The sequence below is a fragment of the Euprymna scolopes genome, chromosome 14 (genome assembly GCF_053919585.1).
Source record: "Euprymna scolopes isolate OS-2025 chromosome 14, ASM5391958v1, whole genome shotgun sequence".
In the NCBI taxonomy this organism is placed as follows: domain Eukaryota; kingdom Metazoa; phylum Mollusca; class Cephalopoda; order Sepiida; family Sepiolidae; genus Euprymna; species Euprymna scolopes.
This window is the reverse complement of record NC_136495.1, coordinates 52,080,735-52,093,480: the sequence shown is the minus strand read 5'-3', so window position 1 is coordinate 52,093,480 and position 12,746 is coordinate 52,080,735. Positions and strand designations below refer to the sequence as shown.

At 29.6% G+C, this 12,746-nt stretch overlaps 1 protein-coding gene across 10 annotated transcripts in view; it reads right to left on the bottom strand.

Annotated features, from left to right (window-relative positions):
- Positions 1-12,746, bottom strand: part of LOC145293007 (histone-lysine N-methyltransferase SETDB1-B-like) — a 166,276-nt gene that overhangs the window by 28,448 nt on the left and 125,082 nt on the right. For all 10 annotated transcript variants that reach the window (XM_080139265.1, XM_080139270.1, XM_080139269.1 and 7 more), the window contains one exon: positions 6,531-6,623. In XM_080139265.1, coding sequence (XP_079995391.1) covers positions 6,531-6,623 — 93 coding nt within the window. The remainder of the gene's footprint in view (positions 1-6,530; positions 6,624-12,746) is intronic.

Below are 12,746 nucleotides of genomic sequence, written 5' to 3'. Positions count from 1 at the left end.
AGTTTCATAGTTTTAATATTTTTTTTATATTGCATGTATTTGTAAATGTTTATCTTGAATTTTAATCTAATTCACTTCATACGTTTTGTCAAAGTTAATCTGACTTTGATTCTTTTATTTTTTGGCACTTCTACACTATTGGGATCAAATATCGGAAATCGTAATACTGAATTTTACATGAAAATAAGGGTATGTATGTATTTCTCATGTTTTTAAGATGATTACATAAAAAAAATTACGAAGATCGCCAAGGTAGAAAATTATTTATTAAAGAAAATAAAAAAGAATTTGATGAAAACGATTGTAAAAAACAGAATTCAAAAGGGAGGTAATTTTCCGTTTTGGTTTAAAATAAGATGGCAGACAATTTTCACCTGCTAACATGATTAAAGTTCTTTTGTTTAATAATTCAGTAATATTTGGGAAATTTCGACTGCATAATTTAGAAGCCACTCTTGTAACTTTTTAAAATTGACAAAACAAAAAATCAGCTGAAACCATTTTTTTTTTATCTGCAAACTTTATCGACCTCGTCCAAATTCTGTAGAACAGGGCTCTACATTGCGAGTAAAACAGTCGCATTTGGCTATGGGTTTGGCTAGTAACTTTTCTATTTGGCTAGTAAACGAAAATATTTAGTTGTCAAAGGTCAGCTAAAGATAACTTTGTCCGTAGAGCCCTGTAGAAACACCATTTTTTTTTTCTTTACATTTTATGTATTTATTAATTATTATTCATTTTATTTTGTGTACAATCAACTTCAAAGTAAAGTTTATTAAATGTGTTTATTTATTGTTTCTGCTAAATGTGTGTCTTGTGGTAATTGAAAACGATTTGGAATAGATTTAAATCAGTATATAGAATGTATTGTTATTCATTGAATTTATTCATGTAGAGACAGTGCTAATACTCTTGTTTAATTTTATGTATTTATTCTCCTAACATTATTGGTATTAAGATTTGTTTTTATTTATTATTTGCTGTGTTCTTTCTAAGTCCCTAAATAAAAGGAGACATGATGAATATGCACATGTATATCAGCGAGCATGCATGCGTGTGCACACACACACACGCGCGCGCAAATATACACAAAGATATATACACTCATACCTACATATATTTCTTATTAGATTTAAAGCCTTTAAAGTTGAGTTTTTTTTTTTTTTTAATCGCACTCACATTGATATGGAAAGCCTACTTTTTCTATTTAAAAATTATTAAAACAAACTTCTTAATATGCTCAGTCATGGATGAGTAAGCTATTAAATAAAGGTTAACTAATTTGCATATTCTTTGAAAAACGAACTTTAATTATTCTTTGTTTATAGTATATTATTAGATCATTGGTTTCATATAACTATAGGGTGGTCGCTAGAAAAGCAGGAAATTTGTCAAACGACGATTTATTTTTACAAAGTTTTTCAAAGACAAATGTTATATTATACTCATAGATACTCAAAACGTCATCCGTGCACTTCACTGCACGATGTAATGAAATCAATATGCAGATTGCACACCCATTCGACAACAAAAGAACCAATCAAAAAATAGCAATCACGCATTTTATTCATGATCTAAGTTGACCTTCAAATTTCCTGCTTTTCTAGTGACCACCCTGTATTACAATCAGTTCTATTTATGCATATTTTTTACATTGTGCATTATTGCATAGCATTTAGGATGAAAAAGTTCTAGCACACACAAATGTATTCATATATATATATATATATATATATATATATATATATATGTTTTATTTTTTATTACCGTATCTTTCTGTTAAGTTACATTATTGTTTCAGCTACTTGGCCGTTTTTTGGGCCATCTGTAGCATCCTCAGACTTTTACAGAACCGTTTCTGTAAAAGTCTGAGGATGCTACAGACGGCCCAAAACAATGGCCAAGTAGCTGAAACAATAATGTAACTTAACAGAAAGATACGGTAATCTCTATATAAATAAAATGAACTCATTTTTTCCCCCCGTCTGATTTTGACCTTAATAGGATTAAAAAATCAAGATATTTCATGCAAATATAATATGCACAAACGGCAGAACAATATCTGAGGTGTGTTATAGGCTTATTATTTCTCAAATTCCTCGATAATCTTAGATTTCTATACTTTTTCTGCTGAGAAGTCACGGCCAAAATCGGTTAAGATCAATGGAAGTGGTAAAATATTTTCTCTCTTATAAATTCCTCCTCCCCCTGCCACCACTTAACACCGTTTGGGGATCGTTCACAAGGAACAGTTGAGAAGAAAACACCGGTTTGGCTTCGTAGTTCTTTCATGTGAAGTTATTTAAAATCACTAAACTAAGCTGCAGTGCTCTGTGGCGTAGTGGTTAGCGTGCTGGACAATTCACATTATATTTTCACGTTCGCGCCGACCTACCGTAGTCGTTTTTTTTTTTGTTTTTTTTTTCCTAAACAACTGGAATGGACTTTTCTTGGTGGCCGAACTGTTAACGTTGCAGATGTTTTTTTTTTGTTTTTTTTTCACACTTTATTTTCCTACTTTTACTCATGACTCCGGGTTTGATCCTTCCTACTTACCTACCATAACATTTTTAACCCCCCCCCCCCGGAAAAAAACACTCGGGCAACGCCGAGTACCCCTGCTAGTAAAAAATAAAACGCATATCTGCTCTACAACGGTATTGAGCACTTTCTTCAGTTTTTATTAATTACCATTTCCACTATATATATATATATATATATATATAAAAACGACCATGTGTGTGCAGAAAGTCTCTACCAAACTCCTCTCTGAATTTTTGTTCTATAAACTTGAAACTTGATATATAAGGGATTTGAACCTGTGGAACAATTTCGATTTTTTCTTTTTTTTTTGCCTGCAAAAATAGCTGCTAAGGGGTCAAAATTGAAAAAAAGAAAGAAAAAAAAAACAGTTGAACTTTGTAAGTCAAATAAAGCTGTTACTCTGGTTACCTTTGTGCATGGGAAAAATTTAACATTCATAACTTTAAGTCACTTAATTTTTAACATTTCATATCCATCTGTCGATAGCTCAGATGGTAATGATGCAAGAGTGATAAATCATGACTAAAACCGGAGAGCTAAACATTTTGGTTTTGCTTCTAGTGGGTGGTACCCAAGTCCTATTTTTTCACAACTTTTGAAATCATTTCTATACATTGGATAATAATCAATAGAGAATTGGCTCTATGGTAATAGTACGAAATCTGTATGAATTAAAATATGTTTATGCATATTTTACAACTGGACAATGCCAGGCTGCCTTCTAGTATATATATATATATATATATATATATATGTGTGTGTGTGTGTGTGTGTGTGTGTGCATGTTTGTAGACTTTATATATCTCCATTTCTTTATTTATGCTCCAAATTCTATTTTCATTTCATATAATAAATCTTTCTAGTAGTTTTTTGAGGAACATGCATTTGTCTCTGAAGAGATGTTTAGTAAACACATTTAAAACATAATTAAAATTCAGTCATCTGCATAAAAAAATTCATTAGTGAATTAATTTCATTTTATGGGTTTTGAAATAACTAATGACATGTATATGAGATGTCCGTACTTGATTTTGCCCAGATATAGAAATTTTTTTTTTTTTCATATTTTCTTTCTTTTACCAAAACATTTTATACTCATTTTAAACTATTAATGTGAAAGTTAAATTGAACTATTACAGTATTTTCATATTATTCAATTATGAATGTAACCAAATTATCATGAAACTACAATTATTTCTGGTTAATGTAAGTTTATAATTGCGGCTGATTTTATTTAGATTATAAACAAAAAATGCCACCAGTTTAATAAACTTACTCGACCAAATAAGTATTTCCTAAAAGAAAGTAAATTACATTTTTTTTTCATATCATAACATACTACAAAGATAAAAAGAAATCACAAACCAAAAATCAAATATTAATTTGTCCGCCATAATGCTATTTAGATATAACTTCCAGAATTCAACCAAGTTTTCTTTATATATATATATATATATATATATATATATATATATATATATAACTACTTCATTTACTCACATAAAATTAATATACGAAAGTATAGATTTATGCATAAACTTTAAGTATTTACTTCAAAAGTGCTCAATACGTAGGTAGAGCTAGTTAGTAATTTATAAAATATATATAGCTTAATCGCCATATATATTTTATAAATTACTATATATATATATATATATATATATATATATATATATATACTAGCAAAAGTACCCGTTGTTGACTGGGTTCAAAAACAGCCTACAGAAAATGGACTCAGATTTATGAAAATATGATAGGTTATGAAAAGGAAAGGTTGTAAAGAGATAGCTTCAAATTTGGGGTATCAAAACCAAAGCAAAATATGATGAAAGTAAAAATAAAATAGATAAACCCTATAATTTATTATACCATACCTGTTCACACTGAAACACTTATCACAATATTCTGTGGATCTTATCAAAAAACCTTGTTAAACTTTGTGACATATTTCCATTCTATGGAGGTCAGGCGCAAACGAACACCCCATAATTTTATTATACCATATTTCTTCAAACTGAAACATAATTATCAAAGTATACTTATGCAGATAGATATGGAAATTCTTTATTAAAGTTTGTGCCTATTTCCATTCTATGGAGGCCAGGCGCGAACGCAGACCCCACAATTTTATTATACCATCCCTATTTAAGTTAAAACATACTTATCAAAGTATTATTATGTACATCTATATCAAAAACACTTGTAAAAGTTTTTTAATTTTTTATTTCCATACTTTGTGGACCAAGCGTGTACGCAGACCCCACAATTTTAATGAATCATCATTATGCCAGATCAAACATACCCATTCCTGTGTCTCAATACATTTTCTATCATTATATGTGATCAGTTTTCCATAATAGTCAACCATATAGGAGCCTATTCGTAACCAGACACACACACAGATGTTCAGCTTTATATTATAGAAGATATATATATATATATATATATATATATATATATTATCCAAAGATATATATATATATATTATCCAAAGATATATATATATATATTATCCAAAGATATATATATATATATTATCCAAAGATATATATATATATATATATATATATATATATATATTATCCAAAGATATATATATATATATATATTATCCAAAGATTCTTCTGCTGTATTACTGCTTTTCAAGTATCTTGACACACAAGTACTTCAAGCTGAAATACCATTTGCCAACAATTTGATTCTTGACCACTACATCCTCAGCACAAGCTAAAGGAATTATTAATGTTTATGCATACATTATTAACTGCCTAAAGTGTTCGATTCTTTTATGAAGAGCTATGCACAGCTGAGGATCTCCATTGTGGGGAAATGTAATCATCCACAAAATATATGGATGGCCATAAGTTTATCTAAAGAAAATTACTTAAACTACATACAGACAAAAAACAACTTAACGATTATATATAAAATTGGTTTGATTTGTCAGGTCTCTTCTATGGTATATTAACTCTAAGGATTTATTTAATGTTGATACAACCAATTGCAAACAATTGGTTGTATATGATGAAATGAACACTAATTGCTATTAATATGCCCATTACTGAAGCGTGATTTCTATAGCTGATCAAATTTAAACTAGACATAGAATGTAGTTTCAAAAATGAATGATGCATGTCTCTTTGAAATTTAAGTAAATGTGATGAATTAATTTTAGAGGAATATGGAGAAACTTGCATACATTTATTATAATTGTTTGTTATTATATAAATAAACGTTTGCTTCATTATTTTTTATTTGTATGTGTACTTAATTAATGAACTGAAATGTAATGACAGGACAGCAGGCTAACCATATATCAAGAAAAAAATTTAGTTTAGCATTAACTTTTTCAAATTGTTAATCATCTTGATTTACAGTTTCAAATTAATTACTACCTCCTACTTCCTCTTTATATCAATATAAAAAGAATGAAATATAAACTCGGATAGAATATTAATTAATCTACATTCATTGGAAATCTTTTATAAAAACAACCATATGTACGGCAGTTCTTTGTGGTAGAATAGAATTTTTAATCCTGCTCCATTTTAGAGTCTACTGCCTGTCTATAGATACATTTTGACTAGCTTTACTTCATATACAAGATTTATATAACAATCTTGTTGGATTTTCAAAATCAGACCCAAATAGTATCTATGCTAACAAATCGAGCTTTGCTTCTGACTAATTTTCATTTGTTATTGTTGTACCATATTATTTGGAGTATAACAACAGTTACAATTTAGTTTTTAAATTATATAGTTCAGCCCAAACAACTGCTAGTATGAAAGCTTTTTTTTTTTTAAATCACTTAAATATAAACATCAGCAAGGAGAATTTTAAATTGAAGAATATTTTTAAAAATGTGCAAAAAAAATTAAAAACTAAAATAACTGCATAAGTACAGTTAGTTCTATATAAGATTCCAAATGTCCAACAAAAGAAATAAATTTATGAATTGTACAAAACTTTTGTAGAACACTTACCATTCTTTGTCTTTATTCGATTCTCTTTTTAGCACAAGTTTTCCTAATTTTTCTTCATTCCTTGCATCTGAATTCCTCTTGTCTGAGCGATCTCTGATGAGAAAGAAAAACGTTTACAACAATTATATCCTTTTGCTTGAACAGAGACTAGCAAAAATAGAAAACAGATTCAAATGAAAAACACCTCAGTAGACTAATATTTTGTTCCTTTATTTAAAAGAAACTTTGTCAGTTATTAGGAATTTTATTTTTCATTACTTTTGCAGAAGTGATGAATATAATTAGGAAGAAAAGTTCAGCCCAAACAACTGCTAGTATGAAACCTTTTTTAAATAATCACCTAAAAATAAACATCAGCAAATTGAATATAACAGGAGTCGTAATAGTCATGGGTGAGAAGCTGAGTAGTAAGATCTGAGAAAACAGATGTTGTTGCCTCAGACACCAGTGGAAGCTCAACCTGGAAAGAGGCTGTGTAAATGAAAGGACAAAGTATATGAAGTGAACAAATCAGCAAATATATTGAAATGGTGGAAAGGAAAGAAAATGAAAACATGAATTTGTAAAGTTCTTATTCTGTTTGACTTAAAGTGCAAAAGAAGGACAAAAATGGAGTAAAATTAGAAGTGTGTATATGAGAATGTGTATAGCTATATTGTACCATATCCAAACAAATACAATTTTATATTTTTGTTAAAAATCGCTGTAACTGGAAAAAAGAATCCCATGCACTTTGTGCACTTAGAATTAGTGTTAACTGCTGCTTAAAGGATTGGTTGAATTTACAAAGATTGAAATTTTACATAAATGAATTGCTTCAAAATTGAATACACCATAAATAAAATTCTGTTGTTGTTGTTGGTGGTGGTGGTGGTGGTGGTTAAAAAATGACAGCCATATTTTTTTTATTAAGAATTAGCTGATAATCATATTTTTAAAAAGATTGAAATTGTTAGAAATTTCAAAATGAATATTGGCAGATATATGAAGAAAGGAACCATGAAATTTACACATGGAATTTTCAAATAAAAAAATTTGGTAATGTAAAATATTGTTACATGTTAAATAAATGTTTTCATGACAGGAGGTTTTTTTTTGTTATTTCATTTTTATTTTTTGCATTTTTTTTTTTTTACTTCCATTTTTATATTTTGTGCTTTATTTACCTCCATTTTTATTTTTTGTGAGTTTTTTTTTTACCTCCATTTTTATTTTTTGTGCTTTTTTATCAAATTATTTCTTTTTAAAAAAGTAGGATTTTAAAAGTTTAATTGTATGGTCTTATAGTAGAATTTTGTTAAATGATTAATTAAACCAAATTGTTTTAAACTTATAATTGTTGTAAAGGTAATGTTATAATTTATTTAGAAAATGACTGAATGTAAAAAACTTCTAAAACTTTCAATACATAAAGATTTAGAATTTTTTTTTTACATCCATACATATTTTACTATTATTCAATTCGTTTTTTTTTTTGTTTTTTTTTATATCCATACAAATTATTTTACTATTATTCTATTTATTATTGAAATAAAAATGCAGTAGAGTAAATTCTGAAAATAGTTTTTTTTAATCCTATTTAAAAATATAATTACAAAATTAAATCCATTATAATGAATTTCAGTTTCTTCATAAGCAGCATTGAAAAATTCAATTAATACTTGAACAAAAAAAAGAGAAAAGGATGAATTTCTTTGTAACCCTTTGAAATTTGAAAGGAATTTGGAATTTTATTTTGGAATTGGCTTTAAAGTTCTTAGTAAATTCTCATGTAAATGAAAATTTACGACCTTTTTACATCAAATAATTTTATAATAAAACAATATTAATTATGGTTTTATCATAATTTATTTCAGCTAATACTTTTGGAAACATTAAATTTTATTTTCAAAAAGCATAAATAACCATAAATACCTCCCTGGAAGAGATTAAAACATTACTTGAACCAAATTGTTATAAAACTATAGCTAATTATTGTTAAATTAGTAATCTAATGATCAAACATTACCATAATAATTAAATTCAACTTTCAAAATACTATTAAAAAAACAAATGAAAATTATTTGTAAAAACCTTACTAACACTGGGTAGGTACAGCTTGTTATTAATAAAAATAATAAAACACACTAATCATTTAATTTCCATTTTTCAAATTTACCAAAAAATATTTTCACATCTGATCATGGGTTTTAGCTTTATTTTAAACTAGCAATGGGTGCCCGGCGTTGCCTGGGTGTTTGGAAGTGTATGCTGAGAAAAAAAAAAAAAAAAAGTTAATTTTTTTAACTTTGACCCCTATTATGACCCCTTAACATTTGTTTTGGGCTCAACTTAAGTTATAAAGTTAGATCCATGTCCAAGGAACCTATATCTAAAATTTCAAGTGTTTAGACCCAAAATTGTCGGAGGAGTTTGGTAGAGTTCTCAAAGGTCAAATCATTGAACTTTGACCCCTTAATCGCCAAATTTCTGGCCGAAAACCAATTACGTCGATTTTCCCAAATCTCAGTACCCTGTATATCAAATTTTGAATTTTTAGACTTAAAATTGACAGAGTTATTGCGTATGGAAATGTACACAGACACGTTCAGTTTTTTATATATATATATATATATACATATATAGTCATTTAAATTAAATTACTACAATTGTCAATGTAACAAAAAAAAAAAAAATCATTAAAAAAAAATTTTTAATATGCAGTAATACAGTTTATTCAACATGCTTTTAAATGTCAATTTAAACATTTTTATAAAATTTAAGTAAAATTTGGTTTAAAATATGTCAACCATTTTAATAAAGATCTTAATATAATAGATATCCCATGTAAGGATGAATACACAGGGAGCCTAGCATGAAACAAGAATTGCACAAACATCAATCACACCTTGTCATTATGTTGTAAATTCATTTTTACACAAGACTGACCTCCTAATCAAAAAATTATGATTCCTTATGATTGTGATGTGCTCAAGGTTGCCAAAATTGAAGAAGTCCCATAGAAACTGAAAAAAAAAGCTGCTGGTGAAGATGCGTTACCAACTGAGATTTCTAAGTACTGCCCAGAAATTATGGCTAACTGACTTCACCATATTTTTCCTTCCATCTGGAAGACTGAAAAATTTTTTCCAATGGTTGGAGTAGCTCAGATTTTGCTTCCTTTCTTCAAAAGAGCAACCGGTGTGTCTGCAGTAAGAGATTAGCCTAATTCATGTTACAAAAATTTTTGCGGTTATCTTCCTTAGATGCTTCCAGCAAGATGTGATGAGTGCACTAGACCTTTCCAATGAGGCTTTCACTGGGGCAATGATTCTACCAACCAAATATTCGCATTACACAGAGTATTAGAGCAATGCTGGTGCTATCAAAAGTCAACCACTGTCTACTTCATTGATTTTGCAGCTGCATTCGACTGTTAATTGCAAAAGCCCGTGGGAGATTAAGGCATTATGGATTCCCTACAAAATTACTGAAGCTAATCAAAGCTTACTATTAACATAGAACTGTTACAGCAAGAATTCTGCTTTCCTCAATATTCAGTGTGGTGTTTGTCAAGGTTGAGTTCTTTTACCATTTCTTTTTAACTACGTCATTGACTGGATCTTAAAACAGCATGCCTGGTGTACAAATTGAACAGGACTTTAGTCACTGATCAAGACTTCATCGACAATGTTGCAGTATTAGGCAAGACATACGCAGATATCCAAATTGCACTTGATGGTATAAGTGGTGCAGTTTTGCGGTTGGTATGAAATTTAACGCTTCAAAAACAAATATTCTCTTGGTCAACATCCTTCAGTCACATGAAGTCACAACAACTGTTAACAAGGAAGTAGCTGAAGAGGGTGACGACTCCACAGCCTATATTTATACAGCCACGAGAGAAAAGATGGAATCTCAATTAGAATCAACAGGACTGCTCTGCTTACTGTCAATTTCATAATCACATTTGGTTGAAGAAAAAATCCAGCTAATGACCAAATGCTGCATCTACCAGACCCTTGTTCACATTATCTTAACAGTTGCGAAACATGACCCCTACAAGTAGCTGACATTCAAAGGTTGGAAGTCTTCACTTATTGGTGTCTTTGGCGTATTCTTGGGATTTGTATCGCTGACCAAATCCTAAACACCACAATCCACACATAATATAAGCTTCTTAGATTTGAGGAAGTACTTATCAGGAGGCTTGAATGGTTTAGGCAACATCCTTCATCATCCACCAACTGACTTGATTTACAAAGTAATAGCACCAACACTGTCAATGGAATGGTGCAAGGAAAGTGGTCAACTGAAGACATGGCCTGAAATGATCCAATCTGGTTTGAAAGCTATGATTCGCCCCTCCATCTTTGCTGTGTGGCAATGAAATCATGAATGGCTGAAGTATGCTGAGAAGTCAACAGTGGACAGACCTGGATGGATTGCCTTAACTCATGATACAGCAAATTCACCTGGAGTCGACTCAACTCATCCTGGGTGAATGCCGTCACAAGTAATCATACCTTCTTAGTAGGATGGACCAGTTACATTATAAATTTAATTGTTCCAAAGATTTGTTATAACTTTCATTATTTTCAATCTTTAGAGATAATGGATACCCTCTGCAAGAATGACTGATGAGTGGATATAGAGAAGCAAAGGTTGTGCATTCCTAAAATAGCATTGCTTGAATCTAGAGGCAAAGAAAAGTCAAGAAAGAATGAAAACACTGCTGGAATAAGCAGAGAACGACTAATGTTACTTCAGTTTTCGTTCTACTAGATGAGTTACCCAATCAAAGTTTGTGTATTTAGTCTATGCTACTATTTAGTTCGGAACTGAAGTGAGAACATATGGATTTATGCCTTTCTCAAATGTAATTGATTCAATAGACCTGATGAGTGGAGAAAGATGAAAAAAAGAGAGAAAAGGTCTATGATGACATCACAATGTATTCTAACTATAAAATAATATAAATATTGCTCCAACGAGTCATTGATGGTCTAATTGCTTAGAAAACTGTAACAATTGCATCTGCAAATCATTCACGAATAAATTTTAAGAAAAAGTAACAATAACACATTTTTATTCATATGAATCCTTTGAAATATTTTTATTATGTTGGTTTGAAATAAATTTGTAAAACATTAAAAATATTTTTTTTTCTGATGTCACAATAAATGTCACTTCCTTTAATCTGGGAAAAGAAAAAGTAAATTTATTTAATCTCTATATCAATAAACTTAAACAGCTGAGTGTGTATGTCTGTTTTTCCTAATTTGCACATTAACTTTTCTTTATTCACTATTATTAGGTTGGTGCAAAAATAATGTTTTTTGACATGAAGTTGAACGTCAAAAAACGACATTATTATAATTAAGTATTTACTGTACCCAACCACTCCAAGAAAGTGGTTACACGGTCAAGAAGTGGAAGTGCTGTGTATCCTGAAATAGAATGGAACTTGATATATTATTTTTTGCTAAGATCTTCACCCGACCAATACCAGGTAAACAGAACTAGCAAATAAAATATGCAGGGAAAAAGTGTCAAACATTATTTCTTATTTTTCAGCTTTTTGTAGAGATTAAAACAATTTCTTTAATCATATAAATTTATATCTACCCTAAAGAATTCATCATTTATTTTTAAATAATTTTCTAATTTATTCTTTAAATAAAGCAATGATTTCTCAACTTGTGTGTAGATTACATCCTGCAAATATCTGCTGATGTAGAGTTTCACCCTCGAAAGAGCAAGAAGTTTATATCATACAGCAAAAACAGTAACAGTTGTATATTATGCCAATGACCTTGTTGTCAGACACGATTAACAAGGCAAGCAACTTTCCCCATCTCATTCAAGAAATGATCCAGTGAGATTACATTAATAATACTGGCAGAACAGGACTTATCAACTAGAAATTAAATTGACAAAAAGATTATATTTGGTCGAGGAATGCATATTTCTTGGCGGCAACATCCAATCAGCATAAAAAGACAACAAAAGCCTGGGGTGTCATTAATGGTCTACACACCATCTGGTCGTCATCCCTCTTTCAATAATCTCAGGAAACTTTTTTAGGGCGATGGTGGAATATTAATAACTTGACAGCTTGGATACAGGAAGCATCACTTAACAGAATATACACAAGAATGTTAAAAATTGCATGGCACATCATCTAGAGAAAATATTCAACTAAGAAATGTCTATATGGAAACTATCCTTCTATCT